The sequence below is a fragment of the Micropterus dolomieu genome, linkage group LG12 (assembly GCF_021292245.1).
Source record: "Micropterus dolomieu isolate WLL.071019.BEF.003 ecotype Adirondacks linkage group LG12, ASM2129224v1, whole genome shotgun sequence".
In the NCBI taxonomy this organism is placed as follows: domain Eukaryota; kingdom Metazoa; phylum Chordata; class Actinopteri; order Centrarchiformes; family Centrarchidae; genus Micropterus; species Micropterus dolomieu.
In genome coordinates, this window is record NC_060161.1 from 26,464,759 (window position 1) to 26,481,069 (window position 16,311).

The 16,311-nt window shown below is 39.7% G+C and overlaps 1 protein-coding gene across 5 annotated transcripts in view; it reads left to right on the forward strand.

The window, feature by feature from the left end:
* The window catches only part of LOC123980427, a 76,791-nt gene that overhangs the window by 55,282 nt on the left and 5,198 nt on the right, over positions 1-16,311 (forward strand). For all 5 annotated transcript variants that reach the window (XM_046064807.1, XM_046064810.1, XM_046064809.1 and 2 more), the window contains exons 20-35: positions 1,058-1,210; positions 1,881-2,009; positions 2,429-2,467; positions 2,811-2,936; positions 3,054-3,180; positions 4,166-4,333; positions 4,450-4,484; positions 9,226-9,384; positions 9,516-9,650; positions 10,423-10,461; positions 10,544-10,684; positions 11,597-11,679; positions 11,845-11,868; positions 12,635-12,863; positions 12,982-13,044; positions 13,260-15,318. In XM_046064807.1, the coding sequence (XP_045920763.1) occupies positions 1,058-1,210; positions 1,881-2,009; positions 2,429-2,467; positions 2,811-2,936; positions 3,054-3,180; positions 4,166-4,333; positions 4,450-4,484; positions 9,226-9,384; positions 9,516-9,650; positions 10,423-10,461; positions 10,544-10,684; positions 11,597-11,679; positions 11,845-11,868; positions 12,635-12,863; positions 12,982-13,044; positions 13,260-15,318 (3,709 nt within the window). The remainder of the gene's footprint in view (positions 1-1,057; positions 1,211-1,880; positions 2,010-2,428; positions 2,468-2,810; positions 2,937-3,053; positions 3,181-4,165; positions 4,334-4,449; positions 4,485-9,225; positions 9,385-9,515; positions 9,651-10,422; positions 10,462-10,543; positions 10,685-11,596; positions 11,680-11,844; positions 11,869-12,634; positions 12,864-12,981; positions 13,045-13,259; positions 15,319-16,311) is intronic.

Sequence of the window (16,311 nt, forward strand, 5' to 3'; positions counted from 1 at the left end):
GAAAGAGGTTAGAAAACTAGTTCAAGATTACTTTCTTATGGGTCTGCTAGTCTTCAAACATCACTAAAGGATAACAACAGGGTTATTACTTACTAAACTCAGAGGCAAACACCGCTGCTCACTTAGCAAGGTTATTATTTAAACAGAATAAACACAGTTATAATGGAACCTTGCTTGTTTCTAGAAACAGGGGTTTTTATGGTCTCTCTTCTCTGCATTCCTGGCTTATCGCACCGGTTATCAGAGCATGAAATGGTGGTTTATGGCTCAGCCGTTCTGTGGAGAGAAAAGAGTCAGGTTGAGGCTGGAGGTGACCTGCGGGAGGGAGAAGGGGTCAGATCGCCCCCTTTCCTGTCCTGTGGACTGTCTTTAGTGACACCTTTACGGCTAGAAAGGTTCACTAAGGCTATTTGAATACACAATCCTTAAGCAATTCATTGTCTGATTGAGTCTCTTTCGGTCCTTACCAAACACCAGGCGATGTCTCTGGGTTTTACATGTGAAAAGGTCAACTCTCGGGGAGGGAAACTTCCCTCCCTCTTTTGACACCACCTGACCTTCTTTGAAGTGCGTCTGGTTGAGTTCACAACAATCACTTAGTTCCCCCGTGATGCAGCATCTCAGTGGCTTAAAGCGTTGGCTCAGCCTCTAAAACTACTACTCGCTACAGTAGCTAGGAAGCTCGATGTCACTTAATGTAATGTAAAGTGTAGTTTTTAATTGGTTAATTAATCTATACATTTTATGTTGCTTATCTGGATCTAGGTCACATAGATTTAATAAATTATATTATTACACATATTAGACATAATTGTTATATTCTGCTGGGAAGTACTTAGATGCATAATTCCATGTTGTCACTGCTGTTTTCCCATCAAACTTGTTGTGACCAGTATTTTCCTGATTAACTGTTGTTTATGATTATGTTGATATTATTATATACATGGAACAAAGAGGTCACAAGAGGTGTAAACCCTGTTGACAAGTGCACTTGTCTTAATCTTTACAAACTAACACCATTACTGCCTCATTATTTTCCCTCTTTCTTTATCTGCAGTATTTCAAATATGGTAAGAAGCTGTTGCTCATAACTGGACTGCCGGAGTATCACGATGGCCGCTACACAGAGGATGAACTTGCAGAACTTCTCAAGCCATTTGGGTTTCAACATAAAGATGACACCATCTATGTCGTTCCTCAGACATGCATGGTAAATACCATGTTATAAGTCTGTATTGGTTTGTTATATTAATTCCATTTTTCTGCTATTTGTTTTTAGTCTTTGATCAGAGGGACTGATTCTGACACTAACTGTTTTGTGTTGCACAACTGTATTAATTGATTCTAAATTAAAGATGAGTTATGCAACATTTACATTTTTTTTAGATGGATCATTTATCATGAGAGTTTTGTTATATGTATCTCACAAAATTGAGAAAACCCCTCACATTTTTGTAAATATTTGATTAGATCTTTTCACTTAGGGGTTACTCACCTTTGTTGCTGTGTGATGTGTTATTTTGAAGGAACAACAAATTTACACTGTTAAGCTGATGGTACACGGGGCAACTTTTTGAGCAATGTTGCTAGTGGCAAGTTCGACTATGTTTTGAACGGATAGCGGCGGTGCAGGGCAAGTTATCTTACCATTGACGGCAACGTTGCCCTGCACGATTGCTCTAAAAGTTGCTCTGTGTATCATCGTCTTCATACAAGCTGTACACTCACTACCTTACATTGTAGCAAAGTGTAATTTCTTCAGTGTTGTCACATGAAAAGATATAATCAAATATTTACAAACATTTGAGGGGTGTACTCACTTTTGTGAGATACTGTAAATTAAAGTATTAATACATTTTAGTTTCTGGTTTTCCTCTCAGGCCTTCGTCATGATGCCGACAGTGAAGAATGTGCTTCACACAATGAGGGCAGTCAGAGAGAATGGCATTTATTTCAAAGGCTCTACACTCCATGCCCATGTTATATGCAGTTTCATTGCAAACACTCCGGTAAGCACGTACACAAAACTGTTTTTATTGACAGATTTTTATAGAAGTTCATTATATTCAAGACCTTAGTGCATCGAGAACATCAAATATTTACAGAAAAGCATGCATCTCTCTCATAAAGGCAGGAATCTCTGTGCCTGTGTAATTGGATCATGTTAACAACCGTTCATCCAATCGGCCTCCAGATCCTGAATCTGATCTTGACTTGACTTGTCTCTATTATCAGATTTTCACCAGATTTTACTAAATTGAATATATATCAATGAATTCTTATTTTATTTCCCGGACTCCATAACACTCCATTTATACTGATGTGTATACAAATTCACACTGAGTCTGCAGTGTATTTGTGTGTGTGGTGTATTGTGGAAAAGTATCTTTGCATTTTAACACTACCTACTCTGATGTTTCTGTTTTAGTTTGGGTTTTATGAATCGCTGATGAAGCTGATGAAGTCTGTAAGTAATGCAAACACGTACACTTAATACCCTCTTATTTGTAAACTGCTTTAAGTTTTAAATACAACTTGCGCAGTGAAAATATCCCCTCCTGTCTTAGTTCAAAGTTGAGGGGGCATCTTAATTCCTCCGTTTCTCACCAAACTATATATTGAACGTGATAACATCTGGAAACTATCCACAGTGATGTAAAATAGTGAAGAAGTACATTAAATTCCAATTAACATAGTGTGCTAACTGTGCAAAATTAATTTATTGCAAATTGCAGTGCGGTTGTGTGTGTTCATCTCCGTCCTGTTGTTAATGTTTTGGTTTGGATGTTCACTTCCTGTTCATGATGCAGCGCGTGGTTGATGATGGAGTGAGAACAGTTCTCATCAAGAACATTTCACAGAGTGAGATCAGGGACCTGAGAGAAGCTTTGAAAAAAGTCAGTTCTATCAGAAACTACCTGCCTCTCCTCAACAAGGTAAAAACACACACATACAAGTAGTGATGTTACAGTGGCTCTGAAAAGACTTCACGTTACTTACATTACCTCGTGTGTGTGTGTGTGTGTGTGTGTGTTTGTGCCTCTGCGTTCCAGCTGTTTATAGAATTTGAGTCTGTTTGCGATGCTGATCGGTTTGGAGTTTGGCACAGTCTCCTGAAACAAGCACCTCGACACAAAGTTCACAGGCTGAAAATACCAAACACCTGCTATCGATCACCACGTAAGTTTATTTTAGTAAATAAAAACAATTTATACATATGATATAGAATGTTTAATTTTTCAGAAATAATAGCAAATTTCATATTAAAAAAAGTTATGGCCTGATAGCTTTATGCACAGTATGCAGTATTTTACAGTATGATGCAAGTGTTAAGTAAGTTGATGCATAATGTTAATGGAGTCCTGCTGCGTAGATAATGATTCAAAGCTCATTCAGTGTGTGCATTCATGTCTACAGTAAGCAGATTTCTAAACTTCCATGTAAATGTGACCTGGTAGATCCACAAGTTGGAAATCTTTTACAAATATGCATGTGCGTGACAAAGACCTGAAGCAAGGCAAGTAAACAGCAGGAGAGAGAATTAAACAGAGCGAGCTCCCAAAGTCTGATTGAAACCGAAACTACTAACAAAGTAGCCGATTGAAGTTGGAACCAGTCAGTTTCCACCGCCAGGTGTTTGACTACTTGTAAATATTTTGGCACATTCATGCTGTTAGGACCTCAGGACAGACTGGCATCCTTACTACTTTTGAAATAAGCAAGTCATGTTTCCAACATAAGGTTTGAGACAAGAGAGACACCTGATAACTCGAAGTACTGCATATACACACGTATTTACAGTAACATGATTACTGCAGCACATGTAAATGTTTTGTCCGATTACCAGAGTTACCTAGTCTCTCCAGTAAGTAACCTGGTTACTTACTGGAGAGACAGATATTTTGTACAAGACCATCATCACTGTGTTAAATTAATTCATTTCTAGAGGGCGACAGTTGTGGAGAGCAGAAGGTAGTGGAATATTTGCTAGATGTGTGTTTTCTTTAACTATGTTTTTTTCGTTTGGCATCTGGTAATAATACTGTATCATGGAAAATATTACAAATGAATCATTAGTATAGAATAAAATGACCAAAATGACACTAAAATATTTTGTCACTCTTCAAATATATTCAAACAGGAAACTCATCTTTTGTCTCTGCAGCACCAAGATTTCCTGAAAACGCTCTGCCGGATATCAAGGATGTTGTTTTCGGGGCAACTATCCCTCTAATAAAAAACATTCCTCAGGACAGCATTTCACCATTTTGGGTCACGATGAGAACTAGCCCCTTCCTGTTCCCCACCTTGTCTCCCTGGTTCATCATCCCAGGTAAGAGAGGCAGTTTATTGATCCTTCGTTGTCATCGTGACAAGTTTGAAACTGCTAGATTGACATGTTAACTTGTTCAGTAAGGTGACTGTGTTTGCCAAATTTTTCTCTCCAAGATTACCTGACAGTCAGAAGAAAAGACGACATTGAGGTACGGTTTCTTTCCACTACACCCAATTTAGTTGCTTTTATATATTATTATGTTCAAATGCCCCGTGAACACGTACGCAGGATAAGCGGTTGACGGTGGATGGATGGAATATTCAGATGCATTTGGTCCACCTCAACCTGCTGGTGTAGCAATGTGGCTCTGCTTTACGACAGACTATAGTCCAAGCGTTTCACTGCACATGAGAGTGAAAAATAGAGGTTGTGAATATGAAAAATTATGTCATTCTGTTCTTTACAAGACAAATACAAGTAACTGAGTGTTGTGGATGATTTCCCCTCTTATGTATGCCTTAGATGCGTCCCTGACAAAAGATATTCTACCTGCGGGTAATTTCAAAAAAGGGATTTAAAATCCTCTGATAGTGTCCCTAAGTATCATTTTGCAGCAGCACAGTAATGAGCCTCTCATAGCCTCTTTTTACCTTTTCTGTATTCAAGTCAACATGCAGCTCCACTGTTCCATGGCCACTGACGATGATGGCACCTATCTCACAGTTCCACTACTGAATCTAATAGTGTTAGATATCAGGAAAAAATCAACCTTAAATGTGACTTGTGCAAATGTGAAAAATGCAGACCAGTCAGGGAGCCCATGCTGATCCCTGTCCACTGCCGAAAGCGCCTACAGTGGACACGTGAGCATCAGAGCTGGACTATAAAGTAATAGAAGAAGGTGGCCTGGTCTGATGAATCAACACGTGGATGGCCAAATCCATCTCTTAATTGGGGAACACCAGGATGCATAGCAAGAAGGCAAGCAGGCAGAGGCAGTGTGATTGTTTGGGCAATGTTCTGCTGGAAAACCTTTGTTCCTGCCATTAATGTGGATGTTTCTTTGACACGTACCACCACCTACCCTCAAGGTCCTCCTACGTTGTCTTTGTACAATTCCTGCCTTTTTGCCCAATTATTTTATTAATTTTTAATAAATTAACCTTCTACTGGGGTGTAGTTCCACTCCAAAATCTTCTTCCTTGGTAATTTTCTATTGTCTCATCTGTAACTTTCCATCAGTGTTATTGTATACCATCTGGTGGGCACATTTAGGTACTAATTGTCACTTTCTTCCAACTAACTGTTATCTATGTTACTTTTTGTATGTCAATATGGGCTATACTGTCAAACTTTATCATAATATTGTCTTATATTTTTGGGTAGTTTAGTCTTTAATATTAACCATTAAAACTTCAGAAAGTCAAGTTATATTTTGTAAAGATAAGCAAGCATAAATTAACACTACTAACACATATCGACATATACATATACAATCACTGTTAAACAATCACTTATTGCATAAAGTCCATCATTCTTTGTTATACAGTACTTTTCACATAGTTGGATGTCTGCTCAGTAGAATCACAGGGAGTTTCCCACTTGGCACAAAATGCTCACTATCTCCCCTTCTTATCGTTGATATTTACTTTGTAGGTTATATTCCTTTTTATCCAGTGACAGATAATGACTTATGGCCCTGTTAAGTCTGTCTGTTTGCTATGCATGCTCACAGACCGTCACCTCCCACCCTTCTCGTACCTGGATCCTTATCTTTTTAAGGCTTCTGATCTTGGACTTTTAAGATGTTGATCATAATAGTTGTCTTTGGTTAAAACAAAATCATTTTAAAGAGTGAATCATTTAAATCTATCCAGTAAACTTTAAATCTTGCTTATATATGATTGGAGCAAAGACCGATCATACAGAGAGTAATTTTTAAACCCCAAACATATTAAAACGTGTGTGTGTGTGTGTGTGTGTGTGTGTGTAATGTTTCTTAACGTGTATATATAGAAAGGGTGGCCAGTAGATGGAACAAAAGTTGCTTAGAATATACCATATAGTCACTTCATCCATAGCTTAAAACATTAAGATAGTAAATATTACACAACATAGGCCTGGGGGCAAGAGAACAATGGGCTGGTTCAGTTTTGCTTTTGTTGCCAGTTTGTTGTCCACTGTGTCTCCAATCTCTTGTTGCACTTCTCCATGCTTTTCTCCAACCAAGCGTTTACATCTTCCATGTCCGATATCCGTTGCACTGCCTCTCCAAGCCTTACTTGTATGTTCTCAGCCAAGTTTGTGGGCTCTTTTGTTGTCTCCTTAAAGGGATACTAATTGATTCTTATTCAAAACAGTTTTTGTTAAATTCAGCGAATATTTCCTCGCTAGTTCTGTGTTATCTGTGTGCTCTGAAAAAAATCATTTTTTTTCTACACAGATCTGGCTCTGTAAATGAAACACAAAGTTGAGCTGTGCAATCCCTGCAACATTGTTCCAGCCAATCTGAAATAGGTGGCTGTAGCACACTATGCACAGGAGCAGTGGGAGAGAGAAAGTTGTAAACACCAGTACATTCAAACATGCTTGATTCATTACTAGACTCCAAGCACTGTCCAGATGGAGAGATGGCCGAGAAACAGCCAAAGGTCTGAAGAGTACAAATTGTGAAACAACTTATATGACCAGGCAATGGCAAGACCCGTGTTTACATCGAGGCGTTTAAATGCTGTAGAAACTTTGATTTGAAAGAAATGAAAACTGATGTAGAGGTTGCTATGTTTCTGCTTGCCATGTGAGACAATTAGCTTTGCTGTTTCACAACAATGATAGGTTAGATCTATTCACTTGGTTGTCATGATTGTGATGGGCGATCCCAACTGGTTAGCTTCGTTAGCTTTGCTGCAGCTGTAGCTGAACTAAGGGTAGTTGCATTACTTTTGGCCACAAAGACCTAAAAAATGGTTTTGCTAGGACAATGGGATTACTTGGGTGGATTCATAATTTTCGGCCAGTGATTCTTCTGCCATATTTTAGCAGACATACTTAATGGGCATACATTACCTTGGAAATGCATGCCCATTAATTTGGGGAGTGGAGCTTGTGATGGAGCACTGAAGTGAGGGGTGTATTTGTTTGGCAGTTGATTTCAAATATAAACAATCTGCAGAATCGCTTACTATCCCTTAAAATGAGACATCCACCGTCGGTGTCATTTTTGTTTTTTTTCAGCAGGAGGTTAATGTCAGGCGATGGGCTGCTTCTTGAAGCTAGCTTTCTTTTCATTCCCGCCCCTTGGAAAAAGTTTGCTCTGCCATTGCTCTGCATTTTATTGGGAATCTGCAAACTGACAGTCAATTGACCCTTTGCAAAGCCACGCCCCAAATACACAGCTGGCCAATCACAGCACAGTATAGGTCTCACTCTAACTGGGGTCCGACACTTTCATGGCTGCGCTGCATTGACTCTAATGCAAAAAGAGTCGTTTTCTAGCTTTTTTTGGCTGTATTTTACTAAGACAAGGTCAAATGCTGTTCCTGGGGCACTTGTAATAGTTATAGCCGCCACCCAGAGAGGTTGAAAGGAGAAGTACGATTTTATTCTCTTTCCAAAAGCTAAAATAAATCCAGAAAAATGTCGGCTGTGGATTGTTCCTAATGTAATGTTAGTTAGCTAACGCTAACTAGCTAACTTCTGAATGTAACGTAAAAAAGTCCTACTGTTCTGCTTTTTAATGATTGTAATAATGACTAGAGGCCTACCCAGCTTTACAGTGTTGCTCGTTCATATCGTTGTCTTTGGTCTCAGTCGTCGGGGGTTGTGGTGGTTCACTTGTGCTGTGTGATCGGTAGGCTTTAGCTTCTATCTTTAATTTTTCTCACGTCCGTTTGAGTCAGCTTGAGTGGAGACGCCAGTGTGCTGCCATCTTTCTAGGCAGTCCCATGTGACTTCATTAGCATCCAAGTTTGTCATAAATGTGCATATGAACTAGAGCAGAATTGATCAAACCGACAGTGACTTTAAGTAGTTCTCTATCGTTCGCACTGTTTAAAAAAAATCATATCGGTTCAAGAAAACGTAAACAGACAGGCGGACAGGCACTCCGCTAGTAAACAGCAGATGCTCAATGGATGTAACCATGGCAACAGCTTTTGTGGCTATACAGCTGTGGCCTATTAACTTAAGTTAAAATTATACACAATGTTACCAGATATATCAAGTTTTGCAGGGATGCTCTGCCATGTGAATTCCCTCCTGTTAATGTCCTGATAACTATTTAGTAAACAGTAACAGATTCTGGAAACTCACAGCGGGAGGATCAGTCTCTCCTCCATTGATTTGAGCTGCGCGTCTTATACAAAAAGTTCAAGACAAGACTTGTTGCTCCGCCTGTCAGAATGCCCGCGCCTCCCTTCCTACACGCTCGCCTTTCATTGAAAATGAATTATGAGGTGCGTAAAATGCTTCCCATGTGAAAAGGCCTTAAGGCTGTGCCGATTTTAACAATGACATTTGAAATGTAAATAAACATTAGAATGTCTATTCATTCTGTTTAAAGGCCAGATTTATAAATAAACATTTATAAATCAACTACCCTTATAAACACAATGTGAGGAAGTAACTGTTCTGACGTAATGTCAAAGATGTCTGTGTATTGTAGTGTAGAGATGTCTACTGCTCCTTACTTGTTTGGAGCATGTGCTGAGGAATTACATTTGTTTGATTACATATTGTTAGTATTAAACTATTTGTAGAATTAGATCCCAGTGGTGGCTGCATGGGATTGTTTTTGTTTGAGGATTTAAAAAAAATGTTTAGGGTGATGGAGTCATGAAATATGATGACAAACATTTGAAGCTTCATTTAGGGTGTTTGGTACAGCTCTACCTTTGACAAAGACTCAACACATGAATTATACTTTGGGCTTTAAACTTGGTGTTTTCTAGAAGGCCAGTGGTTCCAAGTTCCCCACAATCATGTTGACCGGTTTGCCAGAGGGAAACTACCAGCATGAGGATGTGGCCAAGCTGGTCTGGCGGTATTTCCCTAAACAGAACCTTCGCTCCCTGTACTACAACGTGACGGTCTTAACGCTGCAGAGGAGGGTAAGGAGTAGAAACTGCACACTGTTACAGCCACAAACATTAGTGTGATTACAATTTTATTAGTTAAATGGAGCTGTTTTGTTTGAATTCAATTACTTGTCCTTTCCTATCTTTCCTCTCTTCACCTCTAGGCATTTGTGTTTTTTGCTGATTGGACTACGTGCTGTGATTTTGTCCGAGATCACCTCAAAAATCCGGTTTCTGTCAAATTCTGCACGCTCAGTGTACACTTCGTTTTGCAAGACATGAATCCTGAGTCCAGTGAGGTATGGACTCTATATGTACAGTGAGTGTAACTTTATGTCAGGATCAGGATGGGATCATAGACTGTATAAAACATGGACATAACTGCCATCACCAATAGGTTTCTAAGGATCTGTTGTGAATCTTAGTGTGGTGGCTTCACCTTCATCTTGGCAGACTCCGTTAACTTTTGGCTAATCCAAAAATGGGCAAAGAGGTGGAGTTAGTTCAGCACCTGTGACGGCACCACCTGTCACTCAAAGTGGCCACACTCTTAATTATGCATAACCTTAATATAATTTAAACACTAAGTACAATTCAACCCCTGTATAATTGCTATGAACGGGGAAATTTGTATAGAGAACAAAACTATTTTTGTACTGTAAATGGGGGTCTGTTTGGATTAACTTGATTTGGGAGCCAGCCTCAATTGGCCATTCCAGGAACTGTAGTTTTTTGGTTTCGATGGCTTAATATTTTAGCCCCATAGTTTGCAGCTTGGATGGGATAGAAAAAACAACTTTCAGTACTAGACAGGAATCAAGAGGTTCCTCCTTATTAACAGTTTATACTGCAAATACTGTAATTCCTTTCTTCTGCAGAGATATCATAATAAATAATAACATCTATACTGGTGTTGTTGTTAGAGGAGTACTCTGCAGACAAGCACAGAAATGCAAACATGTACACACAATTTTGGCTATTTAGAGAGAAAATGTTGGTTTGAAAAACAAAATGTTAAAAATGCAGATATAATTTTTTTTGGCAATCCGTGACTTGTAATAATTTTTTCAGGAGAGGATGTACAGAAGTCTGATGAAGTGGAGCAATGCTGTAAGTCAATAATCTTTTGTCAAGTGAAAGCGGCTACCTTTGGATCTCTGGTCCTTAACGCAAACTATTTCTTGCTCTTCAGGGAGTTCCAGAGCTAAAGTCTCTGGAGGAGCGGTTGCTCTGTGTGGAGTTTTCTCATACTTCTGTGGCCCTCATCAGGAAAGTCATCGAAGTGGTGGCTTCCATCGCAAGCTTTGTCAGCTTCCTGCCGCTTGCTAACAGGGTACAAGAACACAAACACTTGCATTTTTCACGTTTAAGTGTTGAGAGAACCACCATGTCACTGTATCTTAAAGCATAAAGGCCTTAAAGCATCAAATTAACAGTTATTTCTTTCATGTACAGTAACATTAATTCACTTTTTTGTGTGTGGTTGCAGGATGTCAGGAGAAGCTATATATGCTGTTAGCTGCAGCGGTGACAGTGCTCATATTGAGATGTTTCTCCGTGCGTTATTTATTTTTAGAAACGTGTGAGCATTGTGACCTCAAACCAGAGCTTTTGGCCCATTACTCACTTTTTGAACTCTAGAAACCTGGAGTTTTCAAGTTGTCTACTACTAATTTATATTCAAAAGCATGAACTGAGCTTTATTTAATTGCAGGAAATTGTGTTTAGTGCATAATCAATTTATAACCTAGATGTGTTTTATTTTTATCAAAGCAACCATATTATTTCTATTTCCTAGATGTGTTTAATTTTAAAAAACACTGAATTTATGATCAGAAGGCAACACACAAACCTTTGTGAGAATCAAGGTCGTTTTGTTGAGCAGAGCCTGGGGAGTTCAGCTAGTAGCACTGTTATCACAGGGGAGAGACGGTTACAGGCCTTTTGCCAGGAATCATATCTGTGTGGCTGGATCCTCCTATTCTGTAGGAGTCTAGGATAAAGTTCAGTTCAGTCAGACAGGTGTGTCACTTAGCAACAGCACATGGCCCACGCCTCTTAAGTCTTACCCATCAGAAAATTTAAAGCCATTAAAGGCTGACCAAGGAAAATAAATTGAGCTAGTTAAAATTCTTATGGCTTGTTGCTGTTCTCTCTGTGTTGCTTTTATCTAGTCACTTTCTTCATCTCTCCCTCCCCTCTTGTCTTTTCACTCTCTTTGTCCATGACTGTTGTTCTACCTCAGATTTGCATTGAGATGGCTGATTCCAGCGGTGTAACACAAGTGGTGAAGTTCGCACCGGCCTTTTTTGAAAAGCAGACAGCTTGGTATGCATGTGTTCTTAAAATAGTTAGGGGTATGAATGGGGTTAAATTAGTTCTGTAATAACTAACCTCTGTTTCCCCACACAGTCTTTATTAAAACAGGTATTCTTTGTGTGTGTTATTCATTTTGTAAATCCCCATCTCCTTCATTTTATTTTTTTTTTATAGGATGAAAGTTAAAAGTTTTGAGCCGTGAGTATACCACTTTGTAATTTATTCTTGTCCAGTCAAAGCTAGGGTGAGAGACCTTTACATAAATGACCGTTCATTACATTAGAGCCGTTCCCCTACAAGTTTACATACTGCTGATTAAGCCTTTCACTGCCAGGTAAATCTATCTGTTTTCACAGAATGCCAGAGTTTTTTTTAAATCTGGAGCCTGTGGTGACATTCAGATGCCATGTTTCCACAACGGAAGTGTTTTATGCCATGGTAATATTTGTGATGACAGAGCCAAGTGTCATTGGAGAGATTTACGCATACATCCCAGGGTTAAAGATGAATTATCAAAGATTTTGTAAGGTTTTGTTGTAACCATTAAAGTTGATCGACAGAAAATGAATCGCCAACTATTTTTTTAATGAAGTAATTGTGTAAGAGATTTCAAGCATAAATGACAAAGATGGTTGGTTTTGTCTATTTTAAATTATTGTAAACTGAATTTCTTTGGGATTTAAACTTTTGGTTGGACAGAAAAACTCATTTGACGGCATCAGCAGGGATCCTGGTGAAATGTGATGGGTATCATCTGAAATTTTAAAGATGATTTATTGAGAGAATGGTCTCAAATTAATTGATAACAAAATAATCGTTAGCCCTAAAGATTTTACAGGAAGAGATGATTATTATAAAAACACTCACTGAGACATTTTTGGCATAAACCAAGTGTTATATTCATTTTGTGAGACAATCCTGCTGTCATTTGCTTCTGACAACCTTTTTCTGTTTTTAATTTTAGTTTGAAAAGCCTAAAAGAGCGTCTACGAGATTCTACCGAGTTCACAATAAACTTTCAAACAAACACCATCAGTGTCAAAGCCAAGCCCCCAGCTGTGAAATGTCACACTCATTCTCGTCCCTCCAAACTTTTTGATACTGGGTCACAAGCTGCTCTTCCAACCAGTGGCCCTGGTGGATCCAACATTTCTGAGCCCGTCACAGCAGGACCAAGTGCTAACAAAAAGAGGGTGGTTATAATTGTGCATGTCAATGTCACTACTCCTCAACCCTTCCCAGTAAATGTCTTCCCAGTAATTTCACGTGTCACTAATCCAGGAAAACCTTTTTAATATACGTTTTCTTTAGAGCCCCGGAAACAGCAACACAAGCTCTCGAACTGCAGCGGCTCAAGACGCACCACAAAGAATGGTACATCACTTTCATCTAGACAGGAAATCAGACCCTCAACCCTGGAATGATTTTTTCCAAAATTAGCCTATGACAATTCTCCCTGGTTCTTTTCACTAGTCCTTGTTCTTTTAACAGATGTATGAAATAAAATCAATAGGTAAATAATGTATCTAATCTCCTATTTTATCCCGATAGTAACTGATTAATTGTTTCTTTCTCTCTTCTCCATCCAGGATGAGGATGATTTTACAGATGACAGTGTTTCTGCCTATCTTCCTATCGCCTATCTTTTTGATGAGCAAAATTTCTGCGGTTGTAGGACACCTACCCGCTTGTCCTCCACTGCACATGAAAGGGAAAAGATAACATCAGCAGCAACTGTCAAGTCATCAAGGGAGGCTCATCCAAACCCACTTAGACAAGAAACACAAGACACAGAGAGCGCAGTGGCAAAGTCTGATCACAAAGTTTCAGCAGAGGGCAATGCTGCAAAAACTGTTGCTTCACAGACAAAAATAGAAACATCATCAGAGATGCGTCCACCTCCGCATGGACATGAGGTAGGGTTGAGCCAAACCCAGAGTCTGGATGCTGATTGTAATGTGAACACTCTCAAAGACCAGAAGAAAAGAAAACAGGAAGGGAAAGAAGATGTTGACAAACATTCAGAGGTGGAGGAGGACGACAGAGAAAATTACCAAATCCTTGATTCACTCGATGATCAAACAGATGAACAGATGGATAATGGGGACCAACATGGCAGCTCTGAAACCCAGCTAACTGGACCTGAGGGAAGCCAGACTTTGCATGAGGAAAAAGGCATATTCCACTTAGAGGAGGACAGTGAAATGGAAACGACCAGATCTTTACAAGTGCTAGACAGTGTTACTGAAGACCAAGCAGCTGCAGGTCAAGAGGACAGTCGCCTGGTCCAAGATGACGGTTCCACAGTAAAACAACTGTCTGAGGAAGATGCAAATCCAGTAGTCGACAAATCTGATGATGCCGTTAAAGATGCAGTTGGTAAAGAGACAGATAACAAAGAACAATTCCAAGTGTTAGTTACAGGTAGCAAACAAGGTCCAAAGGGAGATGGAAAGAAGAAAGAACAAAAAGAGGAAGAGGTCAAAGTTAAAACACTTTCAGCAGAATCCTCTAAAACCTCCAAAGATGTGGAAAATCCTGATGGCCGAATCCCAAATGAAGACCAGCTTCTTCAAGAATGCGACAGCAAAGACAATTTAAAAGGCCCTGCCAGTGATGTTACTGAAGAAGAAACCTTTGAGATGTTGGATTCAATTAATGATCAAACTGCTACATTAGATGACAACCAAAAACATGAAACCCCCAGTGAGCAGATATCCAAAGAATTCATTAGACCCGAAGGGGAAGAGGAAGACACAGATCTGGTAACCGATACTGTGAAAGATCGGCCAATGAAGTCAAAGGTAGACGACAAGGAGAAAAGCACCAAGAAAGAGGAGGCGACCCCTAGAAAAGATGAGAGACAATCAAAGAGGAGTGACCCTGCAACCTCTGCATCCAAAAGTGAAGAAAAAGAGAAATCTCAGGACAAGATGGTTAAAAAATATGAGACACAAACTAAGATGGGCATCAGTGCAGCGGTTTCTAAAAAAGACAAAGAGGTCACTGAGGAGGTGGTTTATGAGGTAGTAGATTCTGTTGAAAATGAAGTGTATAGAGATGCTTCCGCCACAGAAAGGTCTGGCAGAAGAAGGAGTGCAAGAGGAAAGAAAGTAAATGAGAATGCTGATGATGAGCTGACCATCATGAGAAGATCTACCAGAGTAAAAAGGGAAAGAACAACTAATAAAGATGCTTCGATTGAGAAAACACAAAAAGAGGACACACCAACAAGAAGGAGGCACGCTCCTGCCAGAGAGTCACAGGAACGAAGCAGGGAAAAAACACCAAAGAGAGAGTCGAAAGTTCCTCTAAAAGAGAGCACACCAACAAAGAAGGACATTGCTGCAAGAAAAGTAAGTGAAGACGATGCTAACTGTGAAATATCCTCTATGGAGGACGGGGTTGTTAAGCATGATCAGCCCGCCACGGGAGGAGGAGTAAAAGGAAAGAGGGGAAGACCAAAGAAGCCGGTTCAAACAACTAAAAAAGACAAAGTAACATTAAAGGCTGACGAAGACTCATCCGAAAAAGTGGCTGATGAAGCAGAAGCAACCTATCTGACTCTTAATTCTGTCGAGAAGAGAAAGGTTGATGATCAGCTCCCCACAGGACAGTCTGCTAAACGCAAACATGTTAATGACTCAGGTGTGTGTTCTTCTGTCTTTAAATACTGCTGTATATGTGCACATGTACACTCACCTAAAGGATTATTAGGAACACCTGTTCAATTTCTCATTAATGCAATTATCTAATCAACCAATCACATAGCAGTTGCTTCAATGCATTTAGGGGTGTGGTCCTGGTCAAGACAATCTCCTGAACTCCAAACTGAATGTCAGAATGGGAAAGAAAGGTGATTTAAGCAATTTTGAGCTTGGCATAGTTGTTGGTGTTGAGTATTTCACAATCTGCTCAGTTACTGGGATTTTCACGCACAACCATTTCTAGGGTTTACAAAGAATGGTGTGAAAAGGGAAAAACATCCAGTATGCGGCAGTCCTGTGGGCGAAAATGCCTTGTTGATGCTAGAGGTCAGAGGAGAATGGGCCGACTGATTCAAGCTGAGGGAAGAGCAACTTTGACTGAAATAACCACTCGTTACATACGAGGTATGCAGCAAAGCATTTGTGAAGCCACAACACGCACAACCTTGAGGCGGATGGGCTACAACAGCAGAAGACCCCACCGGGTGCCACTCATCTCCACTACAAATAGGAAAAAGAGGCTACAATTTGCAAGAGCTCACCAAAATTGGACAGTTGAAGACTGGAAAAATGTTGCCTGGTCTGATGAGTCTCGATTTCTGTTGAGACATTCAGATGGTAGAGTCAGAATTTGGCGTAAACAGAATGAGAACATGGATCCATCATGCCTTGTTACCACTGTGCAGGCTGGTGATGATGGTGTAATGGTGTGGGGGATGTTTTCTTGGCACACTTTAGGCCCCTTAGTGCCAATTGGGCATTGTTTAAATGCCATGGCCTACCTGAGCATTGTTTCTGACCATGTCCATCCCTTTATGGCCACCATGTACCCATCCTCTGATGGCTACTTCCAGCAGGATAATGCACCATGTCACAAAGCTCGAATCATTTCAAATTGGTTTCTTGAACATGACAATGAGTTCACTGTACTAAA